The sequence below is a fragment of the Sinocyclocheilus grahami genome, unplaced genomic scaffold (assembly GCF_001515645.1).
Source record: "Sinocyclocheilus grahami isolate Dianchi unplaced genomic scaffold, SAMN03320097.WGS_v1.1 scaffold345.1, whole genome shotgun sequence".
In the NCBI taxonomy this organism is placed as follows: Eukaryota; Metazoa; Chordata; class Actinopteri; order Cypriniformes; family Cyprinidae; genus Sinocyclocheilus; species Sinocyclocheilus grahami.
In genome coordinates, this window is record NW_015505524.1 from 607,070 (window position 1) to 625,675 (window position 18,606).

General features: G+C 37.9%; 2 protein-coding genes across 3 annotated transcripts in view; both read right to left on the reverse strand.

Moving 5' to 3' along the window:
- Positions 1 to 249: 249 nt before the first annotated feature.
- Positions 250 to 4,303, reverse strand: star (steroidogenic acute regulatory protein). The gene is made up of 7 exons (XM_016228891.1): positions 4,201 to 4,303; positions 3,983 to 4,090; positions 2,223 to 2,350; positions 1,859 to 2,017; positions 1,501 to 1,685; positions 1,152 to 1,245; positions 250 to 575 (listed from the first exon to the last, which is right to left on the reverse strand). Exons 1-7 carry the CDS (start codon positions 4,262 to 4,264, stop codon positions 456 to 458), a joined length of 858 nt encoding a protein of 285 aa, XP_016084377.1. The 5' UTR covers positions 4,265 to 4,303; the 3' UTR covers positions 250 to 455.
- A 1,595-nt stretch (positions 4,304 to 5,898) lies between these two features.
- The window catches only part of grk5l (G protein-coupled receptor kinase 5 like), a 57,947-nt gene continuing 45,239 nt past the window's right edge, over positions 5,899 to 18,606 (reverse strand). Inside the window, exons 7-16 of one of the 2 annotated variants that reach the window (XM_016228910.1) lie at positions 18,301 to 18,364; positions 16,351 to 16,491; positions 15,785 to 15,975; positions 15,657 to 15,694; positions 15,419 to 15,508; positions 14,441 to 14,649; positions 12,448 to 12,585; positions 10,747 to 10,884; positions 10,225 to 10,356; positions 5,899 to 9,188 (exon numbers count right to left, since the gene is read on the reverse strand). In XM_016228910.1, the coding sequence (XP_016084396.1) occupies positions 9,105 to 9,188; positions 10,225 to 10,356; positions 10,747 to 10,884; positions 12,448 to 12,585; positions 14,441 to 14,649; positions 15,419 to 15,508; positions 15,657 to 15,694; positions 15,785 to 15,975; positions 16,351 to 16,491; positions 18,301 to 18,364 (1,225 nt within the window). In that variant the 3' untranslated portion in view covers positions 5,899 to 9,104. Of the gene's footprint in view, positions 9,189 to 10,156; positions 10,357 to 10,746; positions 10,885 to 12,447; positions 12,586 to 14,440; positions 14,650 to 15,418; positions 15,509 to 15,656; positions 15,695 to 15,784; positions 15,976 to 16,350; positions 16,492 to 18,300; positions 18,365 to 18,606 lie in introns of both variants that reach the window. The other variant, XM_016228911.1, reaches the window with a different exon arrangement.

Below are 18,606 nucleotides of genomic sequence, written 5' to 3' on the forward strand. Positions count from 1 at the left end.
CCTTTTCCAGGGTGATAAATAATAATATTAACTTAAAATAAATACTTCTGTTTTTTTATATATATATAAATAATGTTAAAATAGGAACTACTAAGTCCAAGAATAATAGTCAGTGGTGTTTTGCAGAAGTATATGAGTGAATAAAAGGAAGTTCAAGCCACAAAATGGGGGTGACAGAGGAAGCAGACTGAGTTTACCATCAGGTTGAAATCGAAACTTACTAAATCTCCACTGCAATGACTCCGTAACCTCCAGCATCCATTTTTAGTTATTAAAGTTTGTGCATGTGAAAACATTCAAAATTACTTGACTCGAACATTGAGCAGCATATTGTTTTGATGGACAATTTAACTTCTATCTGTGTGACATTTTTGCAAGTGTAGGCTGAAATGAGCTTGGCCCTGAAAAGAGTCGCCCTTGTTATGTCATCTGTTTTTAGGGTATAAATGTGGACGTCAGCAGGCAATGGCTGCTTCCACACCACCATTTGATGCCATTCTGTGCCTGAGATGGTTTGCGAAATCCACCTGGGTTTGAGAAAGTACTCGGTTGATCACAGTTTTTGGGATCCAACCCTAGAGATGATAGAACAAGGATAAACCAGACTCAGTACGCTTATTTGGAAGAACAGTGTGATACTAAAGTCCTTACTTACGTAGATCTTCTACATAACATAATTTAAAGCATTATCTATTATTTATCAAACAATATGGGAAAAAATACTATGACCAGAAACTGTTTGACTACCGATATTCTTCAAAATGTCTTTGTTTGTGCTCAGCAAAAGAAAGTAACTCATACAGGTTTGGAACAACATGAGGGTGAGTAAATGATGACAGAATTTACATTTTTTTGGGTGAACTATCCCTTTATAGGCAAAGTGTGGAATTTTTTTAAGACAATGGAGCAACCTAAATTGCAAAAAAAACTGCTTCTAACAGATTTCCTGAAAACTCCCCCAATTGGTTGGGATAAGAGATGTTTGTTGGTCTCAAACAACCAGATCAATTTCGACTGTGCCAACAGTGCTAAGAGTGTTTAAACTTTTCAGGGAAATCAGCCTTGTAACAGCTTGCTAATAGTTATTAAACTGGAATACAAGAATATATTTGTAACATCCAAGAATTTACAGCCACACACAATTCACTTACCTTAAGGTCTAAACTGAGCAACCAGGTAAATTTTGTCTTATTGGGATCTTCTGCACTTGGTCGCATCACAATACAGGTGGGTCCATTCTCAGCCCTTAGAAAGAAAGAAATATTGTAAATATAAATGTGTATATTTCAATCATAAGAACCCTCAGAATAGTTTTAACATGTTAATCGATAAGACAGTGCTAATGTATTTGGTCTTGGCTGCTGCTACATGAATAAGCACCATAACAGATCTAGACAGGTGGAGCTGGGGAAGGTGGAGGGTTTCAGAGGAACTCTGATAGCTTGCTGTAGGACACTGAACCAGGCCATATACAGGAAAGTGATTCATATTTTCACTTACCTTACAAATCCTTTCTGCTCAGGCATTCCAGGGTGCTGAGTGGACATCCCGGCCAAGAAGCACGTAGATCCCCTCCGCTTGGCACAACGGACACTTACAAAGTCTCGTGGGCCCACCACATTCCCAGGTGTTTCAGCTGAAACCTCATGTGTGATCAGAGTATCTTGACCGATCTTCTGAAGAACCTGAGAGGGACCAAAACTGTACTGAATACTAAATATCTCTACTCTGTGAGTAAGACATGAGAAGACAGGAAGTCTTTTAAATGTGCAGACACTATAAATGCACACATTGCAGTCAGACCAACAGATAGAAGGAAAGGAAGCTGTCAGTCAATAGATCAGTTGTTTCTACCCACTTTGACTTGTTTGACATTGGGGTTCCACTCCCCCATTTGTTCCATGTTATCCACCAGCTCCTCATATAGATAAGCTGTCTTCTGTTCCAGCATGACTTCCAACTTGAATACTTTCCCAATGTCTGGTAGTACTTTACTCATCACCTTATCACCATTGGCCTGAGAGAGAAAACCCCACATATGCATTTTTAAATGATTAATTATATAGTATATATGAATAAAAAAGGCCTCTAAAGGCCTGGGACACCAAAGTGCTGTATAAAACTGTATAATAAAATATGCACAAATACAAGGCATCTATGGTCTTATCAGAATGAATGATGAAATCTTATTATTATTACTACTAACTATTGATGATTCTTACACTCTCAATCTCAGTTTGCCAGCCATCCTGGTCACTGAGGATGCTGATGGACTTCTGCAAAGCTTCCTGTCCCTGCTGCACATAACACTGCTCAGCTTCACTGTACGTCTCCTCTGCAATCCGACTGCCTGTACAAAGAAACACATGAATAAACACAATCCTTTGCATAAACCAATACAAACTAGATTTCTGAAGAAAATAAAGATTTCTGTGAAAATGGTGATTTTTCACTCACCCTTTCTGCAAGCTACATTGGTACGCCAGTAGGTGGCAACAAATGACTGTCTTTCTGAGTGAGTTACTGAATCATTCATTCAATCGATTCATTTAAAAACACTGAATAATTCAGGAACTATACAAGTGACTAACTTCTCTCCCATTGCCTCATGGGATAGTAAAGTGTCCATCAGATGCACACTTTGTAATCTTGGCAATAGTAGTAGGTCACCCGTTGACTTTTTGCTTACTGATTTATGAATGCTAAGAATTTGGACATAATACAGATTTCATGTATTGTCCAGATTTGTGGACTTGGACTGCAATTGTGAATGAACTTGGACTTGGATGGACTCGTGTGGACTCGTACTCGGACTTGGATATTTACAGTACAGACGAATCCATGTCATGTGTAATATAAAATAATAATAAAAAAGTAACAACATAAAATTAATATAAAAAGACATTAATAAACGTCTCCCACTTGAACTCAACTGATTAAAAACTAGGACTCGACAAGGTGGACTCGGACCCAACACTGGTATTGCCTACCATTTAGTATGGAAGTAGGCATATTTGAACCAGGTGTGCCTCACATGTCCTGAAAAGTGAAGTTGCGGGCTTTTTTATCGCCCCCTGGTGGCTGGCTGCAGTACAGGTCATAAACCCCGCCCTCTCCATGTAAACGAATGGGACTTAAGTCAAAATAAAAAAATAAATTACGCTTCCAATACAATTTTCCGAAAGATCATTTAAGGTAGTTGTTATCACGCTGATATATGTTAAATTGTTCATTTTTGTGATAAGTTTGATTTTAGCTAGTAATTTGATGCTATAAAAACGAGGCGTGTCGTCATGGTTGATTGGGTCTGCGGGAGTTTGGGTGGGAGTTTGATACCGCGGCTCCACACTACTGCGCAGACTCTGGCTCCAAACGAATCTCTACTGCGCAGACTCGGGCTCCAAATGACGTCATTTACTCAAGATGGCAGCGGCCATACTGAGATGCTTTGGCTTCACTTTTCTATAGTGGAAGGAATAGGAGTCGCGTCGTCCATCTTTTTTTACAGTCTATGATTTGAACACAGGGGCTGTCTTTATGAGCGAGTCATTGAATCACCACTGATGAAAAACCACTGATTCATTCAAGAATGAAACAAGTGACTGTGTATATGAGTGTGTAACTGAAACATTCACACAACCAATTCGTTCAAAAACACTGATTCGTTCAGGAATGAAAGACAACTACAGTGTTTCTCAGAGATGCACAATTCTGCTGTGGCTTTGTTTATAACTATTTTCAAAGGTGAAGTAAAAATAGATAAACAGTTGTCAATGCTGTGTCTACTCAACATTATCTTACTCTTTATAGATCTGTTGTAAAAAAGCAATATCACATTCTCTAATATTTAAACCAACAGCACTATTGCTCCAGTAATACATCTTAAATGGTATACTGTATAGAATAAATAAATAGCTATGACACATAGAGTTGAAGTCAAAAGTGTCTCTCTTCCGTTCAAGTGGTGTAAAAGGTATCTTACTGAGTAGGGAGCTCCTTCTCCGGATGTGGTTGATCCAGGCACTAGGTCCAGGTCCGGAAATCTTGCTCAGCTCATGATGGATTGCAATCATTGCATTCTTTCTCAGACCTGATTGTAATTGGGAAAAAAAGAGAAATATATACACATAAACCTCAATAAATAGTGGCATACTAATTAGAAATATTTCAGAAAACTGGATTCCTGAAACGACACCTTACCTGTCATGTTTCTCATGTGCCTGTAGGAAATGCCAGCACACAGTTTGAACGTTGCAGGCAACATTTTAAAACTTTTCTTAACAGATGAATGAGTGACTACACGTGAAATGTGTGCACGATGAGTAAGAAGTGGAATCTGAAGAAGAGCTGGCTGCTTCTGCCCCTTTATAGCCCTGTCAGACAAGGCCACATCCTCGTCACCTCACAGATAAAACACCACCATCACTCAACAGACGAGGGCGACCCTGTATGTCAAGGATGTGCAGCGAACACGACGGTCTATCTGTTACCACTGTAGACACGTTGTTACAGATAACGGCCAGTGCCTGAAGACTACCCACACAGAACACCGGTTAGTACACTTATGTTGCCTGCATTTTTTTCTTTCTTTTTCCAGTCGAAACAAATAGTACAGAGCAGCTGAACGTATCTACAGATTCTTTTAGGATATGATAAGCCAGAAACTCTCAGTATGTCATTCTCTCCTGGTTCCATTACAGCTTTAGGTCAGGAGGTCAAGTTTACAAAGTGAGAAATCACCAGCCAAAAATGTCTAGTATCATCATCATCATAACTCCAAGAAGTCAAATTAAAATTACATCATTACTTGGTGACATCTAAAAAAAAAAAAAAAATTAGTGGCTTCTCCAAAAATAAACCACTTGTGTGGAGTTTTATTGTACAAATTGTAGCGTTCAACCTTACGTTAGTTGACGGAGATGTAAGCTAGGCTGCATTCTGCAAATCCAGGTCACATCTTGTTGCAAGCTGTGCCACACAAACCATATCAAAGCTGCAACAAATCAATTCTCCATCATTGGCAACAATAAGAGGCCAGTCTGACAGCCTTGGACTCAACGGCAATGGAAACTTTTCTAGTTGTATGAAAATATTGGTTTAATGACTTGTGGTTTTCAGCTTGACGTAAAATCAACTTGTTCAAGAACATTTAAGCAATGGAAAGTGGCTTTATGAGTAAAAGCACCTTAACCCACAACCCCATGTCCCTGAGATTAATTTATACTTTAGGCCTTAACCTTTATCAGACCACCTTCTAATCTGGAAGTGTGAAAGTTACAGTCATAAATTGTTGAAATGAAGCTAGAACAGGTGCAAACAAGAGCTGTAATCGAATACCAACTTATAACAATTATTTAATCAAATTACATACATTTTCATCACTATTATCTGAGAAAAGCCCCCAAAATTAAATAAAAAGACATTATTGTGTGAATGGAGTAGAACATTTAAATAAAAGAATTACATATAATTGACATGCTTTAAATTCTAATATTAAATGTGATATTTAATGTTACATATACATGTTGCCCTATTATAAAGTGAAACCATTTAAACGAAAATAAGTCAGTATTCCTTGCCATTAGTTATTACAAGTTTTATGTTTATTTATCTTTCATGATAATCACGTACGCTATCACAATACAAGCACGTTTCACATTTCTAAAAGAACTACACAGTTAAGTTCAGGCCAGCACAGGTTTTATTCAGAAGGACTCTGTCAGGTTTGGCTTCACATGCAATCAGCGTAGTACAACACTCTTTAAAACATGTGTGCGTGTGTTTGTGCGTGTACATGTTTACATCATGTGAATAACTGAAGTGACACACAAAGTGCAAACTGTATCATGGGCACTAACCTGGACTAGACTACTAAAAAGGAGGCACTTCATTGGGTAATTTTTTTCCAGAATGTAGTTAAAACTTGCTTCAAGAAGAAAAAAAAGAATCCAACAGGAGCCGTGTCCTCAAAAACTGATCTTCTCTAGTGAGAAATTTCAGTTTTTACTTGCCATATAAATACCAATTCAGATCCCTTTTAGTTTGGTCATTGTTTTAAAGGCAAGTTCCCTTTTATGCAGCAATTACATAACTGTCAACACAAGTTCATTTGTCACGTTGTATGGAGGACATAAAGGAAATATACATAAGCAAAGCATTAACTCTCAGACCGAGGAAAGGTTCATAATTTTTCTAAACTTCACAGATATTAAATTACTTCAGAGGGACAATGGAGAAATATAAACCGATAAGTTTAAAGTTCAAACCATCAGGCTTTCAATTTACAACTTTTTTGTTCGAATAACACTAATAATGCTAGTTCACTGTGACTCAAATTTCATATCGACTTATGAGTGTTGAAAAAAAAGCGGCGAATCTTTCCTTTATGTTTCCATAGATCAAATCAACACTTACTTGCCGATATAACATAATATCTGTTTACATCAGTCCCTCTTCGTGAAAAACTTGTATTATTAATAATGCATTATTATATAAATCTGTGCATACATGGGGGAAAAGTCTGCTTCATATTCACAAAATCAGCAACATGAGACTTCCTCAATTTGGATACACAAAGTGGCAAAATGAGGACTATTCGCTGTAATGGTAAATAAAGTACTTCCGAACAAACTGTTAACATTGGCCACAATTTAAAAAAAAAAATAGGAGAATCAGTTCTGAATTTCACCTGAAATTGACCATGAATCATCACAGCTAACAACAGCATGGCACTAGTAGCAATACACACAGATCAGCCCCCAAAACCAACAGACACACTGGTCCCACTCAATGAATAGTTGATTGACCATGCAGTGTGCAGTGCAATTTATGTAGCATGTCATGATACAGTGCAATAACCAGTTATCACACACATTTCAAATGAGAAGACTGAAATGTTAGAACCTGTACTAAGTATACACTTGAACCTTCAGAGGACATTTCTAGCGCGGTAAATTAATGGCATAACTGATGCATCGTTTGGTAAACACACATCAGCTTAATGATTGGAAATTACATGGCACTTAGCATACGTACTCGTGAAATAGCTTCAAGTCACTATTTTAATACACTTGATTTGTCTTGAGATGCGCTAATGAATGCTGAGGCGTATAAAAACCTTGGAATGGTATTGTAAATGCAAGATTATGAGGTTGAGATTCGTTTTCTGTTCCTTCTTGAATCGCTCTGTTTGGTTACTGAAAAACTATCCATTCATTAAGAAACACTACAAAACTATCACATATTCTCTATGCACGGGATATACGTTTTGGATTCCCGTCATGTCTATACAACTGAAATCCTGCACACTTTTTAAATGAGTACATTTACAGCTGGGAAAGACGGATGAAATGTTTTTCTATCAGTTGGCATCTGGTTTGAAACTGCATAAATAAGAGAAAACAGCCACTGAGGTATGAAAGTGAATGAGTCTGGTGTATTATGTGTGCGTAAATGCTGAAGTGAAGTTTTGCCAGTTTTCAGTCTAGTAGTGGTTGAAATCGGATGAAATGAAGGCATATTTACACACCAAATCTGGAAGATTCTGCTGTCCTAAAATGTATAAATGCTCAAATGTGGCATTCCTGCAGTGATTATGATTATTAGGTGGTTGATACCGTCTCCTCTTGGAGCTTGCAACAATACAAATTTAGCACATTTTTAAACTGTTTTCCACATCAGCATAATCTGAGTAGCTCGGATTAAAGAGTCCAGCAATTTCCTCGAATTAACGCCAAATTACCTATGAAAGCTTAAGTAACCAACCTTTCAGTCCTTTAATTTTTTGTAAATCGGTTAAATGAGCCACTTATGAATAATGTGATGAGATGAGAAAGACTCCCCCCAACTGACTTGTTGTGCTGTGATTGGCTGTGTATCTGCTGGTAGAAAGGCCACGCCCACTCAGATGGCTCCGCCTTTCACCACTGCCAACGGCCTTTATGCACAGAGGAAGTGACCATACAGAGATACTTTAGCTTATGTTTGTAGACCAAGTTGTGCCTGACACACAGAGCAGATGAGATTTTAGAAAACGGACTTTGGTCAGTCCACTTAAAAATGACCTTTTCTTGTCATCATGTCGTTCCCGATCCTGTATCACTTTCTTCTGTTGAACATAAAAGAAGATATTTTGAAGAATGTTGGTAACTAAACAGTTTCGGTTCCCATTGACTTCCATTGTTTTTTTTTAGTCCAGTCAATGGGAATTGAAACCAACATTCTGCAAAATATCTTATTTTATGTTCACCAGAAAAAGGAAAGTCAATACAGGTTCGGACAGAGATGAGGATGAGTAAATAATGACAAAATGTACATGTTTGGGTGAACTAAGTGGACTGGAAGAGGCTGAAACTGCCAAAGTGAGTTTGTTTTTCAGTGATATTACATAATTTGGCAATTAAATAGGGAGGAAACAATGTACAGCTTCACAGAGCTCCTATTTCCTTGTGCTTTTAGGCCTTTCGTCACTCTCTGAAGCGAAATATGGCAACAGCTACTCAAATACCTGTCTTCTTGTAATAAGCTCTATCTTTGGCCTGAGAGTTTGCAAGGCAATGCACATTTTAGGTTGAGGTTGGAGGTGTTACGTGTAGATGGAAAGAAAAAGGGGTAGGTAGGTATTGCGAGAGGGATGGAGGAGGAAATGAGAGAGTGTGTGTGTTTGTGAGTGCGTGTGTAGTCTCTTAAGTTCACTATATTAGCTTTCCTTTGCAAAAGAACATTTAAAAAGCCCCCTTCCCATTCCCTGTGGAGGCCTTTCTTTGTCGATAAAATCCCCTGAATAATATGAGTTAATATTCTGTCAATTGTCAGTGGCTCTTTACTGTTCCAGCAATCCTGAGGGAGCGTGAGATGAAGGAATAAATGTTCTCCTTTCTGTCACAAAACGGATAAATAAAGGTCTTTAAATGGGAGCTTGTTTTGTCTCCTGTCCTCTCAGCGAGCCATGGATGGATAGTGCGGGCCAAGGCAAGGAAAATGCTCTTTCACGTTCCGTCGACCGGTCTTTAAAGGGCAGGAGGAGTTCCTCACTCTCATTCTTTCCTCTCATTATCACTCACTCGCTTTTGTTCCCTGTAGTCCCGCAGCAAGCAATCTGTCCACTAGGGAGCAGAGTTTGACATGGAGTCAACAGAGTTGACGCTGGAAGACGAGACCCGGCTTTGAGCGATGGTCACCTCTGGATGCTGAAGGGTGATAGACAATGACAGGCAGAAATAGATCATGTTAGTGACGATGTATAAATGCTCTCTCACATATAGACATGTACAATCAGGGGCCAAACTTAACACTCGCCAGCCGGGTTGGGGGTAACGTTACATAATCAGATATATTTACCATTTATTACTTTCAACAAGACAAGAGATTTCTGTTACAAATACATGCTCTTTTGAACTTTCTATTCATTGAAGGATACTGAAAAAATTATCACATTTTTCTACAAAAATATGAAGCTTGTTTTCAACATTAATAATAATAATAAATGTTTCTTGAGGGGCAAATCAGCATATCAGAATGATTTCTGAAGGATCATGTGACCCTGAAGACTGGAGTAATGATGCTGAAAATTCAGCTTTGCATCACAGGAATAAATTACATTTAGACAATTACAATAGAAATTATTACAATAGAAAACAGTTATTTTAGATTGTAAGAATATTTGTACTTTTTTTCTGAATTTCTGATCAAATAAATGCAGTCTTGGTGAGCATACATTAAAAAAATATTTCTGTTGTGTATTTCTCGCATTAAACCAGCAAAATAAAAGTGAAGAAAAAAATCACGACTTTTTGTTTACAGTTAAAACAGTTAAATGATTCCATAATAAAAATACAGATTTAAATCAGATAAAACAAAGAAACATTTTAATGTACAACGAAGAAGAAACATGACTAATTCTGCACTATTTCTAAGGTCACTAATTAAATAAATCAAGTAAATCTGTTCATTGATCATGTGAACTCATTTGTAGAGACAAAAAAGAACAATATTTAAAAAATGCAAAATACAAGTAAATGGACTTCTGAACCCCCTTTTGGCTTTTCATGTGGCAAAGAGTTATATTTGGCCCCTGTGTAGAAAGCTTCAGCCCAATCGCTGCTGTTCTGCTCTACTCTACATGTGTGAGTGTGTGTGTCCTGATGGGGTGTTTGACCTGGTCTGTAGTTAACTATTGTGTTCTCTGGGGTGTTCTTCTGTGGTGGAGGTGGAGGAGATCCTCACATGTCTCCTAAAGATCCTGTCCAGCAGGCTACGCCGAGGAGGCTCGGGAGGCTGGTTCCAATCCAGGTCAGGGGGCCGCGTTCCCTGAGGCCCGAATACGTTAAGGTCACTGAAGCACTCCGTCTCGATCATCTGCAGCAGAGAAGAATAGAAAAGGAAGGAAAGAAAAAACAGACACAAAAGAGCAAGAGACATACAGACAGATACAGATAAACAGAGAGAGAGAGAGAGAGATGATGATGAGAAGGTCAAATCATCCTTATTTTTGAACATCTTTAAAGAATGAATAATTACGGTTCTGGATGCTGATTGGTCAATGCAGCCTTCCAATCATTATAATATACACTATTAAAAGCTATTAACACTATTAACACACCAATACGCCTAGAGGTCAGCAAACTTTTTAAATTTTTCTTGTTTGCCACATGGGATGTTAACAATGATTCATTATTGAAGTTCTGAATTTTTTTTGCCATATCTCATTACGCTGACAGCAGCTGGGTTTTTAGCACAGCTTCATACCTCATTTTGCCATGGGATAGAGACACTGCCAGTGGTAAACTTGGAGTAGAAATCATTGTCTGTTTGGTCCAGGTTGACACCCTTAACAGTGGAGAACTGCTCAATGTCCAGAACATCTTTACAGTAGACCGCCCTGGGCTATGAAGTTGGCAAAGAGGGGAAAGAAAAATGAAAAACAGCAATAATCGAAAAAGTTTATTTTCGCCATGGAATAAAAAAACAGACATAACTGCAAGTTATCTTTTTCTCGCAATTCTGATTTTATATCCTGCAATTCTGAGACGAAAAGTCTTACTGAGAGTTTATAACTTGCAATTGTGAGATAAAAACTTGCAATTACCTTTTTTTATTTTTTATTCCATGAGCTTCCATAGAATTTAACCCTATAAAGCCTACTGTATCATATTTGATACGCACATTTCTATGGCTTTTAAACTATCAACATGATTGAAACTGCTTAAAAGCCTGTTGTACAAAATCTACTACATGCCTTCTGTCATTTGATTGATAGTTTATACTTTTTTAGCACCTCATACATCACACCTTCTCCAAGCAATCTCTCCTACACTCTTACCAGCACTCACACATATCATCAACACATCTCTTCTCACAGGCATTTTTCTCACCGCATTCAAGCAGCCTTGGGTAACCTCACTGCTCAAAAAACCTACATTAAACACTTCACTTGTAGATAGCTACAGACATGTTTCTCTCCTTCCATTCATAGCAAAACACTTGAACTAGATGTTTTCAACCAGGTATCATTATTTCTTTCACAGAATAACCAACTGGACGTTAATCAGTCAGGTTTCAGAAGTGGCCATTCAACTGAGACTGTGTTACTGTCAGTCACTGAAGCCTTGCGGATTGCGAAAGCTGATTCCAAATCATCAGTTCTCATTCTGGTGGATCTATCTATCTGCCAATTTTGACACTGCAAATCATCAGATCCTCCTGTACACCCTCTCTTCACTGGGCATCACAAGAACGGCATTTCACTGGTTTGAATCCTATCTCACAGGTACATCTTTCAGGGTTGCCTAGGTAGGGGAGGTATCCAAAGCACATCAACTGGTCACAGGGGTTCCTCAGGGATCAGTTCTTGGACCCCTCCTCTTCTCCAAATACACTACATCACTGGGTTCCATCATATAATTACATGGTTTCTCCTACCATTGCTATGCTGATGACACACAGCTCTATCTCTCATTTCAACCGGATGATCCAACGGTAGCTGCACGGATCTCAGGCTGTCTGGCGGACATCTCGGCATGGATGAAAGGACATCACCTACAGCTTAACCTGGCAAAGACTGAGCTTCTCGTCTTCCCTGCCACTCTGACGCTACAGCATTATTTCACCATCCAGCTAGCTTTATCAACAAGTACCCCATCAAGTTCAGTCAGTAATCTTGGTGCAATCTGACTTTCAAAGACCACATTGCAAAAACCGCTCGGTGAAGCAGGTCTGCATCGCACAACATCAGAAAGATCAGGCCTTTCCTAACGGAGCATGCTGCACAACTTCTTGTCCAGGCCCTTGTCATTTCTAGGCTGGACTACTGCAATGCTAAACACAAGAGCAAACTTTATAGATTTTTAAAAATATTGTGTCTAAAGCTTCAATAGATTGTTCCATTAAAAAAAATGAAAAAAGTTTTTTTCGGACTATTATTTCAGGCGCATAAGAAGAGGAACTCACATCAGGCACAAAGGAAGGTTCCAGAATGCCGGCCTCCAGCCTCTTGAAGTTTATGTTCTTGAAGAAAGGGTGGGCTTTAACTCCAGCAGCTCCGTCCGCCTGGCAGCCGAGCCGCTGCTTGGGATCTTTGGCTAACAGCTGCGGGACAGAGAGCGGAGAGCAGCCAGCCAGACGTTAGGAACACAGGTTTGTACATTCTTTAAGAGTGGAATGTAACCTATTACACCACAGCCGAAGCTGGTCAATGACAAACACTAGGAAAAAGAGCGTGTGTGCCAAATGAAGACATTTAAATGGGGCAAACATCCTAAAACTAGGGGCAGCAATCACAAACCAGACATTACAAAACCACACACAGGAACGAGTTAGGCTGGAATCTTTCATCATCAGCTCAAAAGCGGAGGCCATTTGCATGAGGACAAACAATTTCAAATTCAAAACAGCTAAATGGTGACCTGTCATTGCTCACTCATCCTCATGTCATTCTGATATCTATTTGATTTTAAATCTTCTGTTGAATACAAAATAAGAACGTCACATTTTCCATACCAAATTGAGTATGCAGTGAAGAGCAAAACAAGTACCCCATACAATTTGTTAACTATTATGAAGACTAAAACTGATGTTGCTCTCTGCTGAAACTCACAAATTTAATTTGGGCTTCAGCTTCTTCTTCTTCAAAAAAAACTTTCATTGGGTCACAGTCAGTTAACAGAGAGGTTTTAAAGCTTTATAATGCCAAGTAAACCCAAACATGACGGTCCCCTTAAGAGGGACCCCCTTCATAAAATTTAAAAGCGGATACACTACCGTTCAAAAGTTTGGGGTCGCTTTTGAAAGAAGTCTCTTTTGCTGGCCAAGGTTGCATTTATTTGATCAGAAATACAGTAAAAACAGTAATATTGTGAAATATTATTACAATTTAAAATAACTGTTTTCTATTGTAACATATTTTAAAATGTAATTTATTCCTGTGATCAAAGCTGAATTTTCAGCATCATTACTCGAGTCTTCAGTGTCACATGATCCTTCAGAAATCATTCTAATATGCTGATATGCTGCTCAAGAAGCATGTCTTATTATCAATGTTGAAAACAGTTGTGCTTAATATTTTTGTGGAAACAATAATGTTTCATGATTCTTTGATGGACAGAAAGTCCAAAACAACAAAATACGTGAAACAGTAAGATTATTAATGTTTTTACTCTCACTTGTGATGAATTTAATGCATCCTTGCTGAATAAAAGTATTTCTTTCTAACAATATTTTCATAAAAGTGTGATATTAATATAATTACTACAATTATAAATAATTGCTTCCAAAAGTAAATATTTGGCTTTTATATTACCCATGTACAAAATCTAATTGATGCAATATTATCTAGAACATATTTACTTTTTATTATGTTGACACTAAGATGAACACTTTCCCCCCTAAAATACTACATGTAAATTTATTGTTTTTCTTAACATTTACATATTATACATCATATACACATTTATTTAACATCTTAAGAGCACACATTAACTTTCAAAATCCTAAAAACACATTTTGTGAAATATGTCTCTCAACTTTCCTTGACAGTGTCTGTCTCTGTTCACTTATACTGTAAAATAAAGTCATATGGGTAAATGACAGATTCTTTGTTCTTGGGGTGAAAGCCAGTCGCATGACTCAACCCTAATAAAAGACAACAGAGGTCTTTTACAATAAATTTAGATTATTAAACAATCCTGAACTGAGCTGGTCTCAGAGAACTCATTATCAGCTTCTTTCCCAGCAGAAAACATGCAATACCAGCCAGTGAAATGAGCCAAACATTCAGAATGGACTCAACTTTACCAGCTTTGTGCGTTCAATCAATGGGCTCTAAATCAGCTTCTATGGCGCATTTGAATGAAGAGATAATGTAGCTTTAGATACAAGCTCTTAGTTGTACTCCGCTGCGTCATCTTGGATGTTGACCAGCATATGTGTGTGTGTGTGGCCTCACCATCCTGCAGATGCCTTTGGTGTCTTCTGAAAACTTGTCGCTGTACTCCTCCTCTTCCTCCTGCACCCTCTTCTCCACCTCTTCCCTCTTCACTCGCTCTTTGCGAGCGCGGAAAGGCGATCGGCCGGCGGTCATCTCATAGATCAGACAACCCAATCCCCACCAGTCTGGACTCATGCTATACCGCTCGTTATTGATCACCTCTGGAGCTGTCCATCAATACAATTTGAGTTCATCAATCAATAAACAACATTTTAATGTTTCATATTGCTATGAATAGATATTTAGCAGGAATGATTGATGCAGCTAAAAACAAATATGTTCAGCCTTTTGATAATTTCAATAGATACACTAGCATTCAAAAGTTTGGGGTGGTAATATTTTCCATGTGTTTGGAAAAAAAGTCTCTCACTGAGGCTGCATTTATTTGATCAAATACAGTATAAACAGTTATATTGTAATATTATTACAATTTAAAATTACTATTTTCTAATTTATTTAAAATGTAGTTAATTCCTGTGAGTCTTCAGTGTCACATGATCCTTCAGAAATCATTCTTATATGCTGATTTGCTGCTCAAGAAACATTTCTGTTTATTATCAATATTGAAAACAGCTGCTTCATATTTTTGTGTAAATAACGATACTTTTTTCCAAGAATTCTCTAATGCACAAGTTATTTTGAAATATAAATCTTTTGTCCCTTTTTACCAATAATGCATTCTTACTGCATGCATGCATTCTTTTTAAAAAATCCCCAAATTTTTCAATGGTACTGTAAATCAATAATTAATATTTGTTTATTTAATTCCAAAATATGCATTAAAAAAATGTTGCTTTATTTATAAACTAGACATGCTATTTTGCTTAAATTTTACATTACCAACAGAATCACTGTGAATATATTGTGAATATTCAACATATCTCCCAGCTCCAATATTTTACACATTTATAAATCAGTGCAATTAAAGATCATTACCCATGTAGCCCACGGTCCCCACTCGGCCACGGATCTGTTCTCCATCAGGCACTTTAATGGCCAGCCCCAGATCTGAGATCCGGATATGACCTGTAGGGATAAATGCATAATACAAAATGTATTTATTGTTGCATTTCACAATTTATTAAAATCTAAATATTAAGGGAAAGTAGTAGTATGATCAGCACAATGCAATTCCATACTTAGCTCATTTGAAGGACAATTTGATTTGACTTACCATTATCATCTAATAGTATATTCTCTGGTTTTAAATCCCTAGAATGATAGAAAGCAACATAAAATGACCATACAATTTCACTATTAATTTATGAGGCTGGATGCATTTGAGGATGTAGAGCCACACACCTGTAGACGATAGACTCTCTGTGGAGGTGCTTGAGACCGCAGCAGATCTCAGCGGCGTAGAACTGCACACGCTCCTTCTCGAAGCCTGGGGTTCCCATGTTATAGATGTGAAACTTCAGATCACCACCGTTCATTATGGTCAGCACCAGACACAGGGCATCTTTGGTCTCATACGCGTACGCTAAACTAACCTGAGAGCCAGAGAGACGAGAACGATCAGATGTGCAGAATAAATGAAAGCATTCATTTCCGTTTTGAAATACACAAGCTATAGCAAGCCTTTATTAGATAAATAAAAAAATAGAGAGAGACAGGAAGGCACTGAGGAATATGCATTACTGACAAACTAGTTTCCTGTTTGACACTGTAAAGCTGCTTTGACACAATCAGTATTGTATAAAGCGCTATATAAATAAAGGTGACTTGATTTGACATTTGAGCCTGTCCTGCCTGGCCACTTGTGACTGAATCGCAAAAGATGGATGTTTATATCCGGTGTAAACAGGACCAGAGTAAAGGGAGGAAAACTGATGAAAGATAACAGATAAATGAATGAATCCACTTACCACAAACCTGCTGTTGACCTTCTCCAGAATCTGTTTCTCATTTAGAGCCATGGCCTCCCCCTTCCTCTTCTTTATCCTTTTCTTCTCCAGCTTTTTACAGGCATACATTTTACCTGTGGCTCTCACCTGGCACGCACACACCTGGGCACAGATGGACATAATATATTATATCATCACACACACATAGAGGTTTGTTTTTGGGAAAAGTGGGGACATCCCATAGGCGTAATGGTTTTTATACTGTACAGACCGTACATTCTATTGCCCTACACCAACCCTACCCCTAAACCTACCCCTTACAGGAAACTTTGTGCTATTTCAGATTTTCAATACACTCCATTCTGTGTGATTTATAAGCGTTTTGAAAAGTGGGGACATGGGGTAATGTCCTGAAAAGTCACCTTCTCCTTGTAATACCTATGTCATACCTTTGTCATTATACAAATGTATGTCCTCATTTGTCACAAAAACACACACACACACACACAATTGTTACCTTCTGCCTTACAATTTTGCAAAATTGCATGTGCACAAAAAAATTGTCTGTTGTCGATGGCACAGCTCACCCAGAAGTCACTTTCAAACCAAGCAGTTTTGTGTTGGTCAGCACACAGTGAATTCGCATTAAAAGTTCTGTTCACACCAAGAACGATAAATATAAAAACAAAGTTCTAGAAGTCGTTCTCAATTTAAGAGAATAGTTCACACCACAACTAATGATAGCCACTGGGACCACTTTCAAAATGATTTTATTTCCAGGTAATAAAAGAAAAAACACAGACAGCCAATCAGAATCCATTCAAATTTAAAGGGCTCGTACATTTAAATTAGCAGGTGACATTGCGAAGAAGCTCATTGCCAAGGTCCAGAAAACCCCCGAGTGTTTGATAAGTCAAACCCTCTTTTCAAAGATGCTTAAAAAGAAAATGGAGAGCTGGAGAACAATTGGTTATGAATGGTGGTAAGAATGAATGGAGAATAGATCGTTATGCCAGGCTGGCAAACAGTGTAAAATAAAACATAAAATTACCTCAGGTATCCAGCGCTAGTTTCGACAACATTGTCTTGCCTTCTTTTGAAGTTGCAGTGAAAAGACTGTGTGTAGTTTTTATTCCACTACATTGACTAAAGACACGTTTTGTTTCAATTGGAATGAAATTGGAATTCCGATTGTTGAATCCGAACATAGCCTTTACATGAACGCTAAATTAAGTGATTGTGATGATGTGTGCATTTATATGTCACAAGCGTCAAACTGGATTTGAAATTTCAATCGGTTTGGGCATTTTTATTCCGACTGAGGTGTTTATTCCGATTGGACGTTTAACCGATTGTAATCGGAATACATTGCTCCACGTAAGGCACCTAATGTTAGCTAAATTCGCTGTAATGTATCAGGGTTTCCACAAGACTATGAAGCAGCACAACTGTTTTCCATTACTGATGTTGATAAGAAATGTTTCTTGAGCAGCAAATCAGCATATTAGAATGGTTTCTGAAGGATCATGTGACACTGAAGACTGGAGTTCTAGGAATTTCTGCTCGTGTTCAAGTTACAAGTTAAAGTTCTGTGTGAGTTGTGCTTCATACATCACTACACTATTGACACGTTTTTTGGTGAAATTTCGCTAATGTGATCACACCTTCCAACACAGCGACTTTGCATGCCACACAAATAACACTCTTTATGTGAGGTAGACGGGAAACTTGACTCAAAACTGATTCCAGCAGAGTTTGATCTTAGCATATTGCTAAGCTAATAGCGATCAACAATTCTGGTGAATGAGTGAAATACAAGGATATAAAGGCTGTATATGATGTCGCTGCTTATACTTCGAGCACACTTATGATGTTTAAAATACAATCTAGGTAGGCAGCTCACTAGGTTTTGATAAAGAGCAAATGAGGAAATATTCAGTACACACACATCATTTTTCACAATATCCTCACCTCTCCAAAGCCTCCTTTCCCCAGAACTCTATACTGCCGAAACGTGTCTTTTGTGATGGATTGTCTAGAATGAAACCACAAAATCTGATATCAAATCAGCACAGACAGGAAACATTTTACACTTTAAACTGACAGTTACACTTTACAAGAAACACATTTTCCACCTCATTTGTGAAACAAAGGCTTTTCAGAATTGTGTTCACAGAAAACTATTTTCCATATATTTTTTAATGGGCCACTCAAATGTAAAGATGTTCAAATCAGTTTATATCTAGCACAGACACTGCAGAGTAACTTGAATGTTTT

What these genes read in the sequence shown, in the direction of transcription:
- star (XM_016228891.1), bottom strand. Translation starts at nt 4,264, where the DNA reads ATGTTGCCTGCAACGTTCAAACTGTGTGCTGGCATTTCCTACAGGCAC. An exon ending in GCACATGAGAAACATGACAG is followed by an intron (nt 4,091 to 4,200) that starts GTAAGGTGTCGT and finishes AATTACAATCAG; the next exon opens with GTCTGAGAAAGAATGCAATG. An exon ending in GGCAAACTGAGATTGAGAGT is followed by an intron (nt 2,018 to 2,222) that starts GTAAGAATCATC and finishes TTTCTCTCTCAG; the next exon opens with GCCAATGGTGATAAGGTGAT.